General features: G+C 46.2%; 2 protein-coding genes across 2 annotated transcripts in view; both read right to left on the reverse strand.

Moving 5' to 3' along the window:
• The window catches only part of gsg1l (gsg1-like), a 41,128-nt gene extending 37,567 nt beyond the window's left edge, over positions 1 to 3,561 (reverse strand). Inside the window, exon 1 of the mRNA XM_085404771.1 lies at positions 1,003 to 3,561. Coding sequence (XP_085260897.1) covers positions 1,003 to 1,339 — 337 coding nt within the window. The 5' untranslated portion in view covers positions 1,340 to 3,561. The remainder of the gene's footprint in view (positions 1 to 1,002) is intronic.
• Positions 3,562 to 11,502: 7,941 nt separating this feature from the next.
• On the reverse strand, positions 11,503 to 14,802 carry LOC146672235 (uncharacterized). Its single transcript, XM_085405370.1, has 2 exons — positions 14,145 to 14,802; positions 11,503 to 14,075 (listed from the first exon to the last, which is right to left on the reverse strand). Exons 1-2 carry the CDS (start codon positions 14,800 to 14,802, stop codon positions 11,503 to 11,505), a joined length of 3,231 nt encoding a protein of 1,076 aa, XP_085261496.1.
• Positions 14,803 to 22,873: the final 8,071 nt, after the last annotated feature.

Raw genomic sequence — 22,873 nt, forward strand, 5'->3', positions numbered from 1 at the left:
AAATACAAACACCCACAACAAAACCCACCAGAGACCTCACAAGAAAAACATTCACATCTCCTTCACTGCACTCCTTATGATGCTTTTCAATTCAGCAGCAGGTATGCTGAATGTGTTTAAGCTGAGATCTTTCTGCTTTTCTGAGGAACTAACCAGAGCAGAGAAGAGTATGGAGGTAAACGGGGCCGTTCTTTTCAGAGTTCCAGCTTCAGTCATATTCATCACCCAGCTCTCCACATTTATCCAAAACAGTGTGAATACATCATGTTTGCACAGAGCAGACCCACACCAGCATCATCCACCATCACATGAAAGGTTAAAGTCTCAGTGCAGCCACACTCTCTGGTCCTAACTGATGAATTTCCATCTAGGATTGCTTGACTTCAGACGTGGTTTGGAGTGAAGATTTTGTGCTCCTTTCTGGCACTAACAAATTCCCTGAATTCTGTCAACTTTTATCTTTATGACAAGAAGCACAGACCGAAGAAAAAGCATAAAAATATTTATTTTCAATGTAAATCTAAAAATGTTTCATTTGTTGTCCTGTTATTGAGGGAAACGGAGATTTAGAAGCTCAATTTCTGCTTGAAAAATGAGAGCGCATTGACTTAAATTGTCCACATCGATCAGCGTGCAATGAGTGAGAGCAGTGTCCTCTGAACGCACCACATCCTATCATTTTAAAATTCTGTCCAAAGACTAAACAAACATCAGTGCGGCTCAAACTCGAAGTGAAAACAGGTTTTACGCACAAACATTTTCCTTTGGTTGTGCGTAAAAATGACGTGGCTGGCGTGTTAGCTTTAATTTCAGGGGGACATTGTCTGACCTGTTACTGCAGGTGAGCTAAAAAATAAAATAAATAAAAACTGAAGTGAAGAGGGAAAAGTATTCCACATACTTCACACTCATCTTAAAGCCGACACTGCTCTAGTTTTATTTTCTCTTAACAACTTTAAGCGACCCCAGAATCGCCCCAGCCTCTCGGACTGATGGACCCACCTGACTCGTGGATGTTCTCCTCGCAGGAGTACCAGATGCCCGTATGGAAGCGGCGGAAGAGGAAGCGGTCGTCCCCGGTCTCCCAGCTGTAGTGCACTTTGTTCTGGTCCGTCTCGTTCACGCCGTAGTCGATGCAGTTGTGGTGCCGCTGCTTGCTGCAGTTGGGCTTGGGGACGCGCTGGGTGCCCTCGCACCAGTACGTGGTGATGAAGGCGGTGGTGGAGAAGAACAGGGCCACCAGGTTCAGACCCACCGACAGCAGCGCGCGGCATTTCCGCGTCGTCTTCATGATCTCGGAGCGAGCGGCCGCGTCCCCGCAGGCAGCGAGAAAGTTCATCCAAGAAGGAGAGCGAGGAGGTCAGACGAGGAAGAGCGGCATGGCGCTGCGAGGACGCACAGAGAATTACGCGCGTGTCCTCAGTGAGGAGCTCCGGACCCAGAATTTAAATCTTCCATCAGCGTCACAACTGAGAGCTTCCGGCGTCGGAGAGGAGACGGGGAGCTGCTCCTCCGTCACAGAGCAGGAGGCTCACTGAGGAGACGTGATGCTGAGAGCGGAGCACCTCTCTCTCTCCTGCTCTCCCTCCCTGCGTGTGCGTCATCACAGTGACCGGTCACCCAGACAGCTCACACCTCAGCCACACCTACTCCCGTTTTCCCTTTTAGAAATCAGTCATTTTGGATCTTTTGGTATTAAATCTGTGACTCTTTATGGGGGTGTTGAATCCATCACAAAGAAACCCAGCTCAAATATGACAGCAGGTAATACGATATCATTTTGTTTGATGCTACCTGCATCTCCTCTCCACCTTCAAGGTGTCCTGCGAAAGTCAAAAATCTAATTTTAGTCTCATTTCAGAGACAAAGGGTCACAGATCCCAACAGACTCAATAAACTGATAAACTTTTAATGACAACGTGCATTAGGAGCTTGGAGAGGTGAGGCTCCAGTTTGGGACCACTGTGTTTCGCACTTTTGTGAATTTTTTCCTTTGGCTTATTTTGTTAATTTACTCTCCTAGTTTAATCTAATCTGTTTTGTTTATTTATTTAAATTATTTTATTTATTCATTCATTTTGCTTTGACTTGACCTTCCTGGTTGACACTAGAAGGTAAAAACTGCGTAAACATTTGGTTTAAGCTCTAACAAGCGCCTTTGGTTTGAGGTTAAAAAAAGTTTTGGCAAAAGGGCACCGATTCCCACCTCAGCCGCAGGAACAGCTCGACAACCAACTCACAGTTAGTATTACTGTAACGTTATAGAAGTGAGAACCCAACTGTGACAGCCACTAACACAATGACCCAGTCAGGCAGTGAGTGTATGTAAACACAGTGCTACTGGGTCAATCCAAAACAAAATCCATCATAAATGGAAAAAACCCAAAGATGAGCTGATTTTTTATTATAAAAACTTTTGCATATCAAATGAAGCCAAGTTAAGTTTTACCTGCATATAAATGATGAGTGTAAGAGCCCCCATAAAAACATCTGCAAGGTTAAAATTTGATGCTTTTTAAGTACAGTAGATGCCCACGTGAAATTTCCAGGACTGAAAAACACTTTTAGGCTCTGTTACAAACTGTGAATGTCATCAAATCAGTTTTTCTCCACGTGTCACAATGCAAAGGCAAAATCTCATTTCTCTGAACATCAGTTTCAGCATCAGATTAAATATTATAATTTCACTAAGCGGAAGCATTGGTACCCTGGATATTTGCTCTGTTTTCTGATCATTTACTGTAGAAAACAAGAAGAGTATTCTGGGTAAACCTTAAAGATTCCCTCGTGGGGCGGATGTCTGCTCAGAACATGTTAGTCTAACATGTTCTGAGCAGACACCCGGCAAAAAGCAGAGCTTTAATGTGCTCTAGAGCACATTTAAGCTCTGCTTTTTGCCTACATTTGGATACCAGACTCAACTTCTAACCTTACTTTCTGTTTAACTGAGTCCTTACAGCGTCAGTCACAACCTTCCCTGGAAGAAGAATCTCAGCGACTTTGGTGATCAGACTTTTTCTCCAGAGTGACGAGCCTGACTCGTTTCACTCAGGATGAATTCTAATAACTGGGACCATCATCGGGTTGTATTGTTCCAGTTTATGACCAAATACCAGCAAAGTTTCATTTGAGTTTGTTGCAAATAAAAATGTATCCACCAAAGAGACAGGATGACAAACAGTTCAAGAACACAAGGAGCCGCAGTCAGACATCAAAAACCCAGAAACAGTAAAAACACATCACAGAGTTCGATTCATCTAACTTCTATTGATCCTCTTGTTCTTAACTAATTGTGAGCACTTTGGTCAACTTTGTTGCTTTTAAATGTGATAAAGAAAACTGATATTGATTGATATTGATCTTCTTGTGATTCCAGCATTTAGTTCAGTCTTTCTTCAGTTTTGATTATTCTTCATGATTTCTTTTGACAGTTTCACTTGTAAAATTATTTGTCTTGGTTTCAGTCCTACTGCTGATGATTGTGTGTACCTCCGGTAAGTCCATGTGACGACACTCCTACTTTAGTCATTGTGTGTTAATTGTGTGTTAATTGCTTGAATTAAGAAGGTTTTGTTTCCATTTGTTAGTTTCTCATTTTGTTTTTGCTGTTTTTCTTTATTTCTAAGTTCTTTAAAGTTACTCCTTTTGCACGATAGTTTGTGTCCACATCTACATATCCATCTACTAGTTGCTTTAGAAATTCCTCACAGTGTCTCATTATATGCAGATTGATCTCCACAGTTAAACAAAAACTGTTGGCAGCAGCTCAAGTAAAACAAAACCCTTTGATTCTCTGAGTTGAGACAGGAGAAAGAGAGGACAATGACCATGTTTGCAGTAAAAAGTTCAAAGTGATGCTCTGATTCAGCAGGGCGTGAAGAGAGAGGCTGGAGGGGAAAAACACCAGCTACAGGAGATAAACAGCCACCATGTGACCGAGCAGTGGTGAAGACTTGGTTTAAACACAAAAACAACTTGATTAGACTGAGAGAACGATCACAGCCAGGGTTAAAATAACTACCTTCTAAGGTTACAGGACCATCATCGTCATGGTAACAGCAATAAAAACCTCAGGTTTTTGTGCTTTTTCTTTAATTGTCCATCTGAGAAAAACATCCCTAAATCCAGTCAGTAACAGCTGTGAAGCCGTGAGGCCACATGCACATCCATGCCCTCTGCAGATAGCGCACACTTGGGTATTTTGGCTGGGACTGCTCGTCACACCTTATCAGTCACAGGCTGCCAGAAATGAGAAAGATGCTGCTGACATCAGAGAGACATGTATAAGATGCTTTGTGATGTTAGTGAACTGGGTTAAAGCAATATTAGAATGAACAATCCTCTTAAGGATTGATTAATTATAAATTTGGAGGTGTTTGGTTTTCTGGTTCTGACAGTCGAGTAAGTCTGTGTGTTCTTTATGAACTTGGTAAGGTTTGGGCACCAAAGACTACTTGGTTATGTTCAGAAAAAGATGTTGGCTTGGCTTCAAAGGCACTAAACAAGAAAATAAGCTTACCAGTTGCTTCTAAATGTGATCCTGGGGTACTGTGATACCCTTTTAAGTATGCTCATGACAAGCTGAGCATGAGAAGCTTTCAGTGTTGGTGCCATGACACATGGACACAGAAGGACACTTTGAGACACCAACAGTTTCGATGGTACAGCAGAGTTTAACACTTTGGGAATGAAAATGGGCCGTCCCTTCACTTCATCACCAGACCACAGAGGGATTTGAAACTGCAACAAGGACTGGAAATTTTACTTTTATCCAAGCAGCAAAAAACTTAAACCAACACAGAAGTGCCAAAAAACCCTGCAGTTCCTTGCATGTCCACTAGGGGTTCCAGCAGTAAGTCAGTCCCTATAGACCAGGGGTCGGCAACCTGCGGCTCTTTAGTCCTTATACTGCGGCTCCGCGTGGTTTGGGAAAATAAATTAAGTATTTAGCTGAAGTGTATTTTATTTATGTTAGTTCTTTTTTTAATAGTTCTAAATTGGAAGATTATTGTAATATTGAAATATAAAAATAAAATTATATTCTGTTATTTTTTCATCGATCAAAATAAGCGTCACACTCGCCGGTGTACCCGAGATGGCACAGACGTTAAGGCGGCGAGGCGTGATTGCGGGTGCCGCTCAGGTGCGTCCGCCTCCCTTGCAGCGCCGCTGCAGACCACGCCCCGACACATACGTTAACCAGGTAAAATACATATTTAGGCTGAATGTTTTTTTCTTCAATTATTTTTTAAGAGTCAGGTGAAGGCTCCAAAAGCTCAAAGGCAATATAAGGATGGCGGCTCACAGCAGTTTTTGTTTGCTGGATCATTTTAAGTTCAGCTTTCCTTTTGTTATATTTCTTTAAGAGTTCAAAATGTGCTCATTACATAAATAAAATGTAATTTTCTCTGTAGCACTTCATGGATTTCATAAGCAACACACCTTAGTTGTTCACAAAAAGCATAAAGGTAAGAAACAATATATACAGTGTTATCTTCATTTTAGATGTCAAAAAGTATTTGCGTCTCCCAGTGTTTTCTTTTGCGTGGAAACCTGCTCCAAATGGCTCTTTGGGTGTTAAAGGCTGCAGACCCCTGCAATAGACAGAAATGTTTTGGTCTCTATAGATAATTTCCCCCATTATAACAGTTGTACAGGGGGAGGGCTTTTCTTATAATTCACCTGCTTAAAGCTTGCGTTATTAGGGGTGTGGCATCTTTTACTGACGGGTGGATGGTGGCTGTAGCTGCAAGCTGCCTGCAAGGATTGACATTTTACTCTAAACTGTAAAGCGTTGTTATTTGTTATTTTACTGTAGAGGATGTGCAAAGGGGTGTTACAACTGCAGTGTGTGCTGTGCATCAGATGGAGGAGTTGTACAGAGATAGCCACAGGCAGGGATGATTTTCAGTGTATTGTTCAGCATTGTTCTTATCTTGGACAACATCTGCCTCTCTGACACCACCCTAAAGAAGTTTAACCCAGTCCAGGGGGGGAGGACGGTAACTTGTGGTGCCCTTGTGTTGCTGATCACCTTCTCAGATACACAATGTTGAAGTGAAAAAACATGACTCTCCCAGTGCTTGCCAGCTGGTCCAGATGGGTGTAGACACGATTGAGCAGGTAGATGATGGTGTCCGAGCTTCAAGGCGTGCTGGTAAGCAAACTAAAGGGGGTCTTCATGACGTGGTAGGTCAGTGCCACAGGTCTGTAATCCTGGGGGCCACTGGGACGTGACGTCTTTGTTACAAGAACAAGCCATGATGTCATCCTCAGCAATGGGACCCTCTGCAGACTCCACAAAGCTGGAGGCACAGACCTTGAGGACACTGGGACTCACCCCGTCCGGTCCAGCAGACTTGTCTGAGTGGATTCTTCTCATTTATCTCTGAACCTGGTCATGAGTGAAAGTGACAGGTGGGGGAGGGGTGTCAGGACTTGGTGAGGTGGTGAGTAACTCAGTGGGGGGGGGGGGGGGGGGGGGGGGAGCATTCACTGCAGTGCAGACTGTTGAAGAACACATTCAACTCATTTGCTGTGTGCCGACCAATTATCTGACCAATAATATGGTTGCTGTGCAGTTACCATAGTAACAGGCCATCCAAACAGATCTGAGCCAAAGTTTTGGTTCTAACTGGATTAACTGGCAGTTCTCTGGGTCTTCAGTATGACCAGTAAGTGTCAGATAAGTGACTGAGCCCATAACCTCAGCAGGATTCTGGGCTGAAGCCTGTTTTCCCATACACTTCTGTAGATATCACCCCCATGTGGCCATTAAAAAGGAGGCGGGTTTAAGCCACTTCCAAGCAAACCCAGAAGCTACTTCAGTCACTTCCTTAATGAGTCCATAAGCCAACACAGTGTGAGACTTGCAGAGTCCAGGGTGGCATCCTGGTGGTTACTAGCTGCCTGCTACTGGTGAAAACAGTAGATACAGATGTGTTAACTAAACTGAAGCTCCACCCATTTCAGATTTTATATTTTATCGTGGTTTTACCTGGTGACTGCTTCTTTAAATGCATCATTTTATGGAAAACGGCGCTGGTCATGTTTAAAAACAGAAGGGGGTGGAGCTGAGCCTCGTCTCTACGTCACCTGACGTCTTCTATATAACATGCGTCGTTAATCACGCTGTCACGATAAAAACATCACTGGGGCTCGTAAAACGCCGCGTGCACAAACAGCCTGCAGGGTCGTTTTTTACGGGAGGGCAGTTATGTGAAGGCTTGTGGCATTAGATATTGTTTTTCATCTGCACAGCATTCGTGACTTTTCTATAAGGCTTGATAAAGATTGAAGTGTCCTGCAGCCTACCAGGGCTTCGTGGTTTTTACTTTATGCAAGTCTAAGAAGATTTATCAGTCTCACCCTACAGAGAAGACAGTGCAAGCTTTGAACTCAAAATCAACCTGTCAGGTTATGGCAACGCTGAGGTTATGGTGCCAAGGAGACGATGAGTATTTCAGGCTGTATACAGTACGTGAAAGAAGGGAAATTGCCTCTCTGCTGTTTGTTTGTGCAGGTGTGACCTGCTCGATGAATATGTAGAAACCGAGCGTCCCTCCTTATCGATCAGCCGAGCAGAGCGCTCACGTCTCCGGCTGCGAAAATCACCAGCGACAAGGCCGAGCCGCCCACCGCTCCGATCCATCACCGCTCATTTTATGGCTCCCACCTCCGGATCAATACAGCCGGCAAGTGTGTGAGTATGTGTGTGTGTTATATATGTGATGTGTGGAAGCTGAGGCCGATTCAGACTGACAGAGAACCTCAGGAGAGTCAATAAACAGAGCAGAACAGGGTGCACTGATAAATGTGTTATAATGCTGTTGGATTTATCCGCAGTCAGATCTGAACACTTAAAATATTAACGCTTGGTTCATCGAGACCAACCAGCTCACTTATAACTCCAGTACAAACTGGAAAAAGTCCAAACTGGAGAAGTCCTGATATCAGAGCAGAGGAAACCAAGAAACGAGCTTTCATGGTGTCATTGTGCCTTTTGTTTGTGTTTGTTTGTGTTTTTATTTGTCTTTAGTCTCCCATAATCCCCTGTTTTATTTTTCAGATGCTTCCAGTCTCGGGTCATTTTGCATTTGGGGGTTGAGTTAGAGGTTAGAAGCAGGAATTCAGCTTTATCTGTATCTGATGATACACCTGCTAAAACTAAGACAAAAAGACAAACACTAAACATCAGCAATGTTTGGAGGGTTAGTGAAGTTGGGCTAATTACACAACTAAACACTCATAATGGTGTTTGGTGTCTGTGTGTCATTATGTCTGTAAACTCGACATTTAAAAAGTTATAAAAAGTCATATAATAAGCTCAAGTTGTTCAGGTACAGTTAATAACTGTTCTCTGCTCCTGCGTCATTGTAATGGGCTAAGTTTCCATTCAGCTTAAACACTCCCAAGAAAATCTCCAGGACTCAGACGATTGGATTCCAGAAGTTTTTACTGGGCACTTTTGTGAAACTGTAAACACAATACAATGAAATATACTGTAAACACAATACAATGAAATATACTGTAAACACAATACAATGAAATATATGAAATGTATTATAGATGCAATAAGCTCAAAGCATCTGGCTAATTATCACAGCTTGACAGCCTAGCCGCATAGCTTATATGAGACACAATAAAGTTAACCGAATAACAGACAACGGTTCAAAACGCTTCACCGCTTAATTGTACAAAATGAATTATACTCACAGACTATGCCTTAGCGAAGAGAAAAGGATTAATCCTGTAACGGCGGAGCTGGCGGTTGAATGAGCCCACACGCTAATATCCCGAGTCACACAGTAGATTCACTTCCTGACTCTCAGCGTAAACTGCTCTCGTGTTGTCATGGTTACGAAAATACACACACCGCTCTAAGCTACGATAGCGAGATAAAGAGAACACAAAGAACACATTTCTGGGGGCATAACACTCCCCGCTTGGGGTCTTTAAGAGCCCACATCAATTGGCAGAGTCAGACTTTGGAGAAAGAAGCAGAACTACTTCTGTAATGGGACGAGAGAATCCTCTTCTATTTCCATCTTTAACGACCTCCACTTCGACTCTCCGGACCAGACCGTCCTTCCCTGGAAAGGCTTTCGTGATGATGCCCATGGGCCACTCATTTCTCTCTGCCCGATCATCCTTTAAGAGAACTACGTCCCCTTCTTGAAGATTCGGCTGTTTCCCTTGCCACTTGTGTCGAAGTTGCAGTGTTTTGAGGTATTCACGCCTCCATCTGTTCCAAAACATGTCTGCCAGGCCCTGAACTTGTTTCCACTCCTCCCTGAAGAGATCTGCTTCCTCGAACTTGCCTGACGGCAAAGGAGGCGCGGAGCCTGTTTTGAGAGTCAGGAGCATGGCTGGTGTGAGGATGCAGGGCGACTCGGGGTCGGATGACACTGGAATGATCGGCCTTGCGTTCATAATTGCTGCTACCTCGGCCATAAGCGTGGTCAGAACCTCGTGCGTCAGGCGAGACTTTCTCTGTTCAAGCAGCATGCAGTCCAAGATACGGCGGGCAATGCCGATCATCCTCTCCCATGCGCCACCCATATGGGATGCATGGGGTGGGTTAAACACCCAGGTGCAGCTCTGTTTACTGAGGTACTTCTCCACCCTGTCGAACCCTGAGTTTTCCTTGTCCATCCCCAGCTCACGGGAAGCGCCGACGAAGTTAGTTCCGCAGTCCGAGCGTATCTGCTTCGCGGGGCCCCTGACCGCAAAGAATCTCCTCAAGGCGTTAATAAAGCTGCTGGCACTCATGGCTTCGATCACCTCAATGTGCACTGCCCTGGAACACATACACGAGAACATCACCGCCCATCGCTTGGAGTTCGAAACTCCTCCTCTTGTGCGGCGTGAAACGATGCCCCACGGTCCAAAGACATCGACACCTATGTAGGTGAAGGGAGGTGCTACTTGTAACCGTTCTGCCGGCAGGGCTGCCATCCGTTGATGTTCGGCCTTCCCTCGCAGCTTCTTACAAGTGATGCATCCGTAGAGCAGACTGCTGATACAGCGTTTGGCTCCCACGAGCCAAAAACCTGCGGCCCGAACGGCACCTTCAGTAAGATGTCTCCCCTGGTGTTTTACTGCTTCGTGATAGTGGGACACAAGCAGAGTTGCGAGGTGATGCCGGCCAGGAATGATGATGGGATGAGTCTCGTTCATGCCTAAGCCTGACTGCTCGATCCGACCTCCTACCCTGAGTAGTCGATCCTGGTCCATAATGGGATGCAATCTCCACAAGCTGCTGGAAGATGGTATGTCGACTCCAGAACCGATACACTTGAGCTCTTCCGCGTAGCACTCACCCTGGACACTCTTTACGATGCACACTTTGGCTTTCAGCAGCTCCTCTTCTGTAGGACGACAGATGTGCCAGCCTCGACATTCGCCCTGCGTCGAGCGAGCGAAGGAGCTAGCTACGTGGATCAAATGTGCAATGGCTGCATGGAGTGTGCTGAACTTGGAGAAGCGTTCAAAGCGTTGAGGGCGTACCACGCCTTTAGCAACATGGGTGAGTTTCGTTGTCACCTGTGGACGCACTTCGGCATCGATGTCGGGGTCGACAAGATTGTACGTCTCTTGAAGCTCGGATGGATGCCCTGATGCGTCGCAAAGAAAGGCTGGTCCTTTGAGCCATGGTGTACTGCTGAGCAGGGCTGATGCTACAGCTCTTGACCCAACGTCAGCTGGGTTAAGATGCGTTGGAACGTACTTCCACTGGCCGGGACAGGGTGACTGAAGGATACGTTGGACCCTATTGTGTACGTAGACATAAAATCTCCTTGACTGGTTATGGATGTATCCCAGTACGACCTTACTGTCTGTGTAGTAGGTGATGTTGTCATACGTTGTGTCCATCTCTGTGACTATCATCTCGGCGATCTCGACGGCGAGCACAGCAGCACAAAGTTCAAGTCTAGGGACAGTTAGGCTAGGTTGGGGAGCCAACTTCGATTTCCCAAAGACAAACCCAATCTCAGTTTGTCCCTGCTTGCCAGTTACCCTGATGTAGGCTACGGCCGCTATTGCTCTGACGGATGCGTCGGCAAAGACGCAGAGTTCTCTCCTTAGGGCTCCTGTGGTGGAGAGGGACGTATAAGGCCGTGGTATTTGGAGCCCCTCCAGGTCTTGAAGAGACTGTTTCCATCTAGTCCACTCGGTCTCCATGTCTTTGGGAAGGGGTGCGTCCCAATCTTCCGCTTGCAAGGTGAGTTCTCTTAGGATCCGTCTTCCATCAACTGTGATGGGTGCTAGAAACCCTAGGGGGTCGTATAGACTGTTCACGGTCGAGAGTACCCCTCTGCGGGTGAACGGCTTCTGATCGATCTCGATCTGGAACGTGAAAGTGTCCGTGCGCATGTTCCAGAACAGTCCCAGGCTACGCTGGATAGGCAGATCATCGATGGAGAGATCCAGGCCATTGAAATCCTGAGAGCGATCCTGGGAGGGGAATGCTCTGATGACCGCGGAACAATTTGATGCAACCTAATGCAGCCTGAGGTTGGAAGCCGCGAGCATCTTCTGCGCTCGCTGGAGAACTGCGATGCCTTCTTCCTCTGTACTGAAAGACTTTAAGGCATCGTCGACGTAGAAATCGCGGTCGACGAATCTCCTAGCATCGCTGCCGTAGTCGGCCTCTGCTGCCTTAGCCGCCCGCCGCAGGCAATACACTGCGACGGCAGGCGAGGGGCTGTTACCAAAGAGATGCACCCGCATCCTGTAATCCACGACGTCAGAGGTAGGGTCATTGTCTCTATACCACAGGAAGCGGAGAAAATCCCGGTGGTCTTCTTTCACGATGAAGCAGTGGAACATGTGCTCGATGTCGGCGGTGATCGCAACCTGTTCCTTCCTAAACCTCATAAGAACACCTAGTAGGCTGTTATTAAGATCGGGACCACTGAGTAAGACATCGTTGAGCGATACTCCCTCATAGGATGCACTGCTGTCGAAGACCACGCGGATCTTGTCCGGCTTCCGGGGGTGGTACACGCCGAACAGGGGCAAGTACCAACGCTCCTGACCGGGTTGCAAGGGAGGGGCAGCTTCTGCGTGCGCCTTCTTGAGCGTCTTCTCCATAAACTCTAGGAAGTCGGCTTTCATCCGTGGTCGTTTTTCCAGTGAGCGCCGAAGTGAGACGAGGCGTTCGAGAGCCTGTTTCCTGTTGTTAGGGAGTCGCTGCCTCGGTGACCTAAACGGCAAAGGTGCGACCCAACTGTTGGAGCTGTCTTGGCAACACTCGGCTTCCATTATCCTTAGAAACTCCAAATCTTCCCTGGATGGAGCAAGTTTGTGGTCGTTGGGAGTGCGAGCGAAGACGGTTTGCCCCAAATTGTCTCCGATTAGCGTCGTCGGGGTTCGCGCTGGATGTTGTTGATAGTCACGTGCTTGTTCAAACACCTCTGTTACTTTCATCTGGTTGTTACATGGCTGGAGATGGCTTGTACGACCGTTCCCTAGAACGGCTGTTTTGTAGCTTCTCACCTCCGGTGGTCTGTGAGCACCTCCGAGGCACACGTCTCCGACGATGACCCATCCCAGGTCAAGCCTTTGGGCGAAGGGAGCATCTCCTGGGCCGCTTATTTGCTCTCGGACCTTGTGGACCCGTAAGATATCTCTGCCCAGTAAGAGAAGAATGCTGGCGTCTGGGTCCGGAGGTGGTATCTTGTCAGCGATGCGTTTTAGGTGGGTATGATGATAGGCCACACCGGGGGTGGGAATCTCCGCGCGGATGTTGGGAATTTGGTTACACTCGAGGAGTGTAGGCAGAGAGATACTCAGTTTCTCGTCCAACGGCTCTACGGTGTAGCCGCTGGCTCTCCTTCCTGATGTCTCCGTACGTCCCGCGCAGGTCTTTAGTGTGTATGAGTATGAGCGCCCGGAGATCTTGAAGGCTTCGAAGAACTCTGACCGCGCGAGGGAGCGATTACTCTGCTCATCCAATATAGCGTACATTCTCTTGGCTTCCTCTCTTCGTCCGTTTGGGAACACCCTGACGAGACAGATCTTAGCACACGCTCTAGCACTCAGACCTTCCCCACATACCTGTGTGCACGTTGCGTTGACCTCCTGGTTATCAGCTTTGTCCTCCTCCCCGCTATCCTCTGAGATGGAGGGGAACGATTTAGATTTCCAGGTAGGTGGGTGAGGGTGGAGGGCTGTCACGTGGGCAGCGCTACCACACTCGGTGCATGTTATCTTGGCTGTGCAGTTCTTTGCAAAGTGTTCTGTTGACGAGCAACAGCGAAAGCAGACGTAGTGTTCTTTCAGAAGCTGTTTGCGATCATCTAAGCTCTTCTCGCGGAAACCTCTGCATTTCCTCAGAGGATGGGGTTTTTTGTGCAGGGGGCAATGTTTATTCGGGTCAATACGTTCCCTGCTTTCCTTAGACTCGAACTTGGCAGTGCCTGAGACTTGTGTTTTGTGGGTGTGAACGGACGTCTTCGTGGGCCTCTCCCATTTATTCATTCTCTCGTTTGGGGGGCTTGGCGTGAAGAGGTTGAAACTTGGGTCCGTACGTGCTTTCGCCTCGGTGCGGATGAAGTTCACCAACACGGAGAAAGGTGGGAAGCTGACGAAATGTTCTTGTTTGTATCTCGTCCCGTGGTATAGCCACTTTTCTTGTATGCTGTATGGAAGTTTCTCGATGATGGGCTTAATTCCTCTGGAGGTATCCAAGTACGACATGCCCGCGAGGTAGCCATCTTCTTTAGCGGCTTGTAGCTCTGACAACAGGTCGGCTAGATCCCGGAGTCTCCGTGGATCTTTTGTCGTGAGCTTTGGGAAGCTTTCTAGTTTGCTGAACAGAGCTTGTTCGACGGCTTCTGGGGAGCCATATAGTTCGTCGAGGCGCCCCCATGCTGAGCACAGTCCAATAGTTGGATTCCTGATGTTGACCGTTTTTATTCTTCTTACCTGCTCTGTTGACTCCTTTCCCAGGTGTCTGGTTAGGAGGTCGAGTTCTTCTGCAGCAGACAGGTCTAGATTGGCAATGGCGTTCTGGAATGATGTTTTCCAGGCCCAATAGTTTATTGGCTGGTCGTCATATGCGGTGAGACCTGAAGTCACCAAGTGGTTACGAGCGAGATATTTGATGAGGTCAGTGGTTGTAGAATGGTCGTAATCACCTCCGTAGAGTGTCCCGTGGATGGGCTGATGCGTGGGAAACGTAGAATCTCGTTTGGGGTTCTGCTGTAGGAGTGGAGTTGGAGGGGGGTAGAAGGGTGACTTGGAGCTCTGTCGTGTTGGTGCGTCGCTTCTCCAGGGGCCCTGAAGAGCTTGGTGTGGCGTAATAGCAGCAGGAGCGGCAGCTTGGGTCTGAGCCGCGTTATGCGGGTGAGTGACTGGCTGAGAAGGGGGAAGGTTATTTTCTGTAGCCGATAGACCCTTGGCGCTCAGGCTGGCCTGTTCGGAGACAAAGGCGGCTACGCGCTGGTCTTTGACAGACTGGCGGACCAGGCTGTTAACTTCGCTGCGTACTTCGAGACCCATATCCTGCAGACCAGCTACTAGGGAGTTCGCCTCAGCAACGGCGGCATCCCTTTCTTTTTCATCGATTAGTGCGTCGAGGCTGGCTTGAATACGTGCTTGCTCCACTTTAAGCTCGATTTCCCTCTTTGAATGTGCCGCTCTAGCTTGCGCGGCTTCAGCCTTTGCTTTTGCCATGGCGATGGCTATGCTAATTTTTGAGCCAGACGACGTGCCGGATGAGCGACTGCTCCTTGAGCGCACACACTCTGACTGGTTGTCTCCATTTCCTTTGTCAGCATTGCTACGTTGTGACATTGCGTGTCGTTGGGTCTCCAGTATCGGGAGATGTGGGCTGCGGCGAAGTTTTCCGAGGCTATATTGGAGGCTGCTTATCTCTCGATAATGAGTAGCTCCGTACAGCGGCGATCCTCGTATCCCTATTAGCTGCGTTGCAGTCTTTTCACTGTAATGGGCTAAGTTTCCATTCAGCTTAAACACTCCCAAGAAAATCTCCAGGACTCAGACGATTGGATTCCAGAAGTTTTTACTGGGCACTTTTGTGAAACTGTAAACACAATACAATGAAATATACTGTAAACACAATACAATGAAATATACTGTAAACACAATACAATGAAATATATGAAATGTATTATAGATGCAATAAGCTCAAAGCATCTGGCTAATTATCACAGCTTGACAGCCTAGCCGCATAGCTTATATGAGACACAATAAAGTTAACCGAATAACAGACAACGGTTCAAAACGCTTCACCGCTTAATTGTACAAAATGAATTATACTCACAGACTATGCCTTAGCGAAGAGAAAAGGATTAATCCTGTAACGGCGGAGCTGGCGGTTGAATGAGCCCACACGCTAATATCCCGAGTCACACAGTAGATTCACTTCCTGACTCTCAGCGTAAACTGCTCTCGTGTTGTCATGGTTACGAAAATACACACACCGCTCTAAGCTACGATAGCGAGATAAAGAGAACACAAAGAACACATTTCTGGGGGCATAACAGTCATGTTTATGTAATCAAAGTCAGTCATGCTGCCGTTATCTGGTTTTTACTGCACTGTCAACTTTTTAAAGTACAAAAGGACAAAAGAAAACAAAATGAATATACTGAAAGTTATAGCAAACACTCCCCAGAGAGAGAGCCGCCTTAGCCAAGCTGCAGAGTTATTATTATAATTAAGTTCATGTTTCTGGTTTAAACGCACAAACGCCATCACGTGGCAGAAATAAGATCCTGAGAAACGTTCAAACTTCAGCCAGCAGAGAGTCTGAGGTCACAACATGAGGTTAGTCATTAATGGTTTGCATCACTCTGCTGATCCTCAGCTTCATGTCCACACCGAACAATCAGTCAGCCTGGCACCAAATATTTGAATGCTTTTCTAAAGTGTTTAAATATTTAGTGTCTGGGACACTGTGAACCCTTGGGCAGCAGTTACTTTACTCAAAGATGAGCTTCACATGAGCAGTGCGAGCCGAAGAGCCGAGAATGAGACTGAAGAGTTGGTAGAAAGCAGGAAAGCCCCACAGGAGACCACTGGACACAAACCGGGTAATCTAACATCATCCCTGCAAGTCCTGTTAAATGTTTACATCACAGTAAGAGTAGAAAACATGGTGACTGTGACCTCAGTGCTTTAAACACACACTGAGAGGATGAAATATATTTTAGTTTCTGCTTTTACGTCAGCACATGATTCGGTTTGAATCAATCTTTGAATCATTTCATCTGTGCAAGGACCAAATCCCCTCCCTGGCCTGAAAACACACACCTGCACTCTCTTACACACACACACACACACACACACACACACACACACACACACACACACACACACACACACACACACACACACACACACAGTCACATATAAATGCAGTGCTGCTGGATTGATGTCTCTGACTAGATTTCCCATTGGATGTATGGGACCATCTGTGGGTTCGCCCAGGCTTTGTTTGCCGTCTGAAATGAATCCTGGCACCAGCGAGTTGATCACGATGGCCGAGTTAACACAACTCCCTCCAGCGGCGGCGTGTAACACGATACACCCCTGATATCCACACACCACCCAAAGTTATCTTCAAGTGTGCACCCAGAATCTTAAATGTGAGGAAATTCAAATTCAGGAATCTTTTATGCCTCGTTCCAGTTTTCTTGGATCAACTTTTGCCGTTTACCTGACTGCTGATAACGAGGCCTGATGCAGTCAGCAAGGCTACTGATTTTTGGAAAGCAGGTATAGTGGAAACTCTGAAGTAGCTAACCCTAACACAACAAATCATTTGTAATTTAGCAACATGAAGGGCAAACAAGTGCAAGTTTCTGCTTAAACAATTGGACTGGTCATTTCTGAAACGTCAGTGCTCAGTGTCTTAGTTACACACAAGGAGTCCTGATTTTAATCTCAACCCTGATCTGGCAGAAACTGCGCAGAGAAGAAGAACGAGATGGAAAACAAAAAACTAAAGCACGTGTAAAGCAATCCACTCGTTGTGCGTCACTTGTGGGCATTACAGGCTCCAGCTGTGCAGGTAATTCTCCCGCGTGTCAATCAGCTCCTCTTTGCTCTCATTGGTTTGTCGGATCAATCACTTCCCTCACAGCTGAGGAGAAGTTTGATTCAGGACCGGACAAATCCGAGTCATCAGACATGTTTTCTGAATGTTGCTGAATGTTATTGACTTTCTGTGGTCTCGGGGATGAAGGGCACTCAACCCTGTGAGGGCCAAGTCATCACAGGTGCTAACACGAACCCTGCCCTCGCTCTGAGTTTATTAACTGGAGTGCAAACAGATGTTTGCAGAAAAGACTGAAAAGAAATTAGACATTTAAAATGATACGTCTTTACGCCTTGGCTGAAAAGACTCTGGAGGACAACTTAATAAAACATGACATATTCTTATTGCCGAGGGTGAGTGTTCAGGTTAGGGTTAGGGCTGACATCAGCACCAATGAGAGAGTCTCTCTGCTTGAAACTTTCACCTTGTGCCTCCGTACATCTCCAACTTTTCTTCTTGGGTCTATTAAGCAGGGCCAAGGATGCTCTTACGTCAAAGCACCAGTGTCCAAAGACACCTTGTGGATAATGAGATGCGAGCAGCAGTGATAAAATGGTAATAAAGGTACCAAGACATCACAGACTGCATCCCGAATTCCCATTTTGGAATCTCTAGAAGACGTTTAGAACATCACCAAAACATGAACGTAAAGGCATCAACATAGAGCATGTCTTTAATCTCGTTCACACAATCACACACACATTCGTACAAGAGCTTTTTTATACGCATGAGCACGTTGTCTAACATTTGGGGAGGTGAAAACCCACAAAGGCACCAGAGGAACTTAAAAAACAAACAAAAAAAAAGAGGAAGTGAAGAGAAAAGTAATGACTGATTAAAATATACGCCACAAGTTAACAGACAAAAGTGATGTATTCTTATCCACAGAACTCATCTGAGGTCTGACTGCAGGTAAATAGACCTCATGGGAAATATTCTGGTCAACATCTGGATCCCTGTAGGAGATGTCAGAGGTGGAAAAATGCACTCAGCACCTCTGCTCATATCTATCTGCCGCTCAGAGATGCGATGCGGTAAACACCCGGTCGGACGTTCGGCTCGTGGCTGAGTGCCGTCGCCAGCTCAAAGTGACCTTGGATGAAACTCGGCTCTGTGAAGTAAAGTGGATGTTGTAGTTAATCACAGTCGGTGGTTCAGGTCAGAGACTCGGATCAATAAAACTTTATTTTTGTGTCAACTTTACAAGTGACTGACAAGCTGGTAAGATCATCTAAATGCAGGTGCAGCGCTGAGGTCAGCGGAGAGCCGAGATTTAGAGCTGAGATCTTTGGGACTCGAGTACGGATTTACTTCTCATTAGACGTTTGTTTTATATTCAGTTTGCGTCGGAGCAGAAATGAACCGTGTTTAGAGTTCTGAACCAAAGCGTTTGCTAAACCTGATGCCATTGGCCTTTTTGAGCTCCAAATTGATCTTTTTCTTGACTTTTTCTCTGACCGGTGTCCTATCCATGTAGATATGTGGGAATGTTGAGTTGGTAGAGGCCCGAATTCTTCATTCGAGGCTTAAACTGGAGGCCAAAGATCGAGTTTCACGCTTTGTGCTGCTATGGCCTGGCTCGTGCACGATCTCTAGAGGCCAATTTGGACAGCTGGGACGATCCCCAGTGAGGTGTTTAAGCGTCGCACGATGTTCTGACCAGAAACATAGTCAATCTGAACAGGTTTCACTTTTCACAACTACTGAACCGTAATAAACTTATGTGGCTGCTGCCACTTACGGCGATCCTCCTTCCATAATCGTTTAAGTTGGTTGTTCCCATGTTTCAGCCCCGAGTAACTGTAATAAATAAAAATCAATAAAACCCACTGAAGGTAGTGAAAATGAAATTTATTTATTTTTTAAAAGACAGTGTGAACACATCTGGAGTGGGCTGAGCAGAGTATCTTTGCCTAATTACCCCAAAATTATCTGAGCGTAATGTATGAACACAGCTCTGGTTTCTTGGGTTAAAACTGGGACACTTTCTCCCCCACTATAGTCTCTTAAGGTGGACTGCCATGTTGTTTTTCATGTACCTGAACACGAATCTATAGACTGAAAGTCATGAATATTTCACAGACTGCTGTGAGACTGCATTGCAGCGAGTTAATGTGAACAGACTGGCCATAAAGCGATACGGGGCTGGCGGTGGGTTTACTCCCCGCTGCAGCTCCTCCTCACACCTGTATTTACCTCAGTCAATCATCTTGTGGGACACGCTTGTCCAAGGAAAAAAAAAAGAAAGGAGGGAAGGAGACAGAGCAGCAGTTTGCAGTGAAAATAACCTGCGAATCAATTCCACGCTCAGCAGATTTCACCTGGTTCTGTTTTTCCAATTATGTGTCTGGATGGGAGAGTGTGAGGAGATGTTTATTCTGACCAGTAAATGACATTTATGCAAATGGCCTCAGGACGGATTGCTGACGCAGGTGTGTGTGTGTGTGTGTGTGTGTGTGTGTGTGTGTGTGTGTGTGTGTGTGTGTGTGTGTGTGTGTGTGAATACAGGTGCATTACCAATTATGCTGCCTCTCGGTGTTGTGGTGGGATTAAGTGACAGAGCAGCAGAGTCTGAATTCTGCATGACACTGGAGCCGCTTTCCTACCACTAATCAGCTGCAGGCCGGAGCTTTCCTCCGTGTAATACAGAGTGAAGAATCACATGTCAATTTTATGAGTGTCTCCAAAGAGTAGTAGTAGTACGATATTCTTTCAAAGTGTACAAAGACAGAATAAAAGGTGGAGGTAACCACTGTGATGCCTAAAGTCTCATTATGAAGCCTCGCGATGAGCATTTCCACCTTTATCATCTTGATATTTAAAAACCGGATGTGATTGGTTTTCCTTGGACTCTTGCGCTCTGGGGGCCTCTGGATGTCTGGAGCCTGGATCTCCTCCATATCTGCTTCATAATATTCAATATTTAGTATTTACTGTCATATACACATAGATTATTGTGATTATGTTGTTTATTATATTGCTCTCTTTTTTTGCTTCTTTTTTCTTTTTTCTCAACAGGTGATCCAGGTGATTGATATGTATTTTATCACCGACCTGGTATTTTCTGCCTTCCAAGCAGAATGTGATGGTGAACAGTGTCAAAGGCCGACGCGGGGCCCGGGATCAGCAGAACAGAACTACCTTCACTAAGTGGTGGAAATGAGCATCTGGGAGGATGTTCAAGCTCAGCCTTTGAGAGAGGGTGAGAAACTCAGTCATCTGGGTGGGGGTCAAAGTAGAGCTTCAGACCGAGGATATGCTTGAGAGATTTCGTCTCTCTGCTGCCTGTCTGAAGGAGGGGACCGTGGAGAGGACGGTCTGGACATCTGCAGCCTTGATGGACTGGACCCTGAGCAGCTGCAGTAAACTAACGTATAGCATAAATCTTGTACCCGTGTAAAGCTTCAGGTCACCTCATTGCTTTTGCAAGTTTGACTCCATGTCCTTCCCGAACTAATGCTATGCTCGATGAGTACACGGTCACGTTTGTGCTCTTTTCATTTGGAGCAGAAACCTGGCAGACACATGATGTGAGGCTTAGTCTGACCTGTTGAAGACTGGTTTCACATTTTGAGGTTAGGAAATCAGTGTGACCAGATGCTAACTTCTTAAACTGCAGAGCAGTTGTGTGAATGCAGCTATATTCACTCTGTGTGAGTTTGCAGTCGACTGCTCATTCCCAGTTTTTCCTGATTTCCCCTTGGTAAAGAGTTGTGGCTGACCTGCAGCTCATTATACCCTCAGCTGAACCTGCTCTCCATGCTTCTCTCCTTCCTAATCTAATGGGACTCTCTGTCTATCAGTCTCTGGCAGCCGTCTGCATCAGGGTTCCACCTAAATGACTTCCTGAAGTCCACTGCCAGCATTTTCATTATCTTAAGACATTATCTCGGACAGATTCTAAGCCAAAAGTTTTCTAAAAATTACAAATCTGTTTCTAGCAGAAGTTTTTATTCTTGCCAGAGGGGAAAAAGCCTCTAAATCTGAAAAGAAAACATAATATATTAATGCACGTATCAGTATAACTAAGGGGCTGCGCAAGGACAAGCTAAATGTGAGCTGCTGTGGTCGATTTAAAACTGCCTGAACAACAGATGACGTGGATGCTTTGAGTTGGTTCCACGTCAGTTTTATTGACTAAATGTGTCTTATGTAACCTTTTTGTCATGTGTTAAATCAGCCAATGTCTGAGCAGGATAGGCCTGTGTGACCTGCTGTGTAGTCTAATCGTCCTCTTGTCCCCCCGTGGGATCGCCAGTAACTGATTGGATTGGGCAGCAGAGGAGGTTAACGTGCACCTGTGATGGCAGAACAACGTGCGGCCCAAAGGCAACAACTCACTCGACTGTGTGAGAGAGAGAAGGACTCACACAGGGAGTTTATTACAGTTGTTAATTTGTTACAACGTCTGATGAAGTTGTGCGCCCCCATGTGGGCACGCCCAGACACGTCCGTGTCAGCTATACGAGCAGGAGGAAGACTCAAACCAGAATGAATATCATGTGAGCTTAAAATCGCCATTGGCAACGTCTGTCTGATTTATGTGTGAGGAGCTCCAACAGAAGATCTCTGCTACATTTCTGTTGTCTTCTGCTCCTCGCATCAACACAGAGCACCAGCCTAATGGCTGGTGTGATTAGGATGAAGGAGACAAAGACAGGAAGTAACGTGAGAACACACAAAGTAAGTAACACTTCAAAATAAAACAGCACTTGCAATAACTTAAAACCGTACGTGGATTATACCGACTGTGTTTACAGTGATGTGTGAGGACCTAGAAAGGCATCATTTAGGCAGGAAGGATTCAACAAAAGGAGCTGTTGATGCTGTCCATGGCCGGGAAAACATGAAACGAAGAGGAAGACTACTGAGGCTGCTATAAATACACTAAGGGATGACTGGGCAGAGGAGACACAGCTGAAGTAAAGCTAAATGCAAAGCACCAGAGATGAAGAAAGAGAGAAGAAAGAGTCTAACATTTGACTACAGGACACAAGAAACACAAAAAGTTAAAATAGACTAAAATATGTACTAATATACAAACCTCAGGCAGCCCAGGGTTCATGACAAAAACTACATACAGACTACAAAGAACATGGCATTTAGATTATTTTAATACTGATTATTCTACTAAATCCTGCCTTACCATCAAAACTCCTCACATCCTGGGATTGCTATGGGAGCTGCTGGAAAGCAATCGCTCACATCCCACAGAAATCACAGGGAGGATGGAGAAGCTTACCTCTTTCGTGTGAGGAAAATACTTGTAATATTATGGTTCATATTGTGTCAGGTATGTGGAGAAATACGAAAAACTAAAGACATTTTTTAAATGTCTCTGCTGGCTCTGTGGGCGGCTCAGCAGGAGGAGTGGGTTAGAAAACAGACGGTGTCCCTCAATTGTTCCTGCTTCAGGGTCCATGTAGACAAAAGAAAGGTTAACGTGCTCGTATAGTGACGCAAACACCGTGGTGTCAGTGTAACTCCGGCAATCAGTCCGTCCACGTAGCCCGACTTCAGAGAGCTCAGCAGGCCTGCGCTTGTATTTCAAACCACTCAAGTCGTAATTTAATTTCACACCTGCTCCTGCCTTCGTGGGACCCGGGCGAGCTGTCTCTCAGCTGGAATGAGACGCGAATGGTGTCAGCACCTGCCACGACGTCTCGGCTCAGCTCGCTCCGACCGAATCATCTGAAAAATGGTGCTGGAGTGGCGAGCATCCCTGAAAGACCGGAGCAGGGCTGAGAACTCAGTGAGTGCAGCCTGTGGAGGAGAGATATTGAGAGCCTTAAAGCACTTAAT

The sequence above is a fragment of the Rhamphochromis longiceps genome, linkage group LG4 (assembly GCF_057381845.1).
Source record: "Rhamphochromis longiceps isolate RC_006_pf linkage group LG4, R_longiceps_female_GT1.1, whole genome shotgun sequence".
In the NCBI taxonomy this organism is placed as follows: Eukaryota; Metazoa; Chordata; class Actinopteri; order Cichliformes; family Cichlidae; genus Rhamphochromis; species Rhamphochromis longiceps.

Bases quoted from the DNA above. Each gene is read 5' to 3' on its own strand.
- LOC146672235 (XM_085405370.1), bottom strand. From the start codon at position 14,802: ATGTCACAACGTAGCAATGCTGACAAAGGAAATGGAGACAACCAGTCA. The intron at 14,076-14,144 runs GTGATTACGACC...TGGTGACTTCAG, and splicing joins CCACGGGACACTCTACGGAG to GTCTCACCGCATATGACGAC.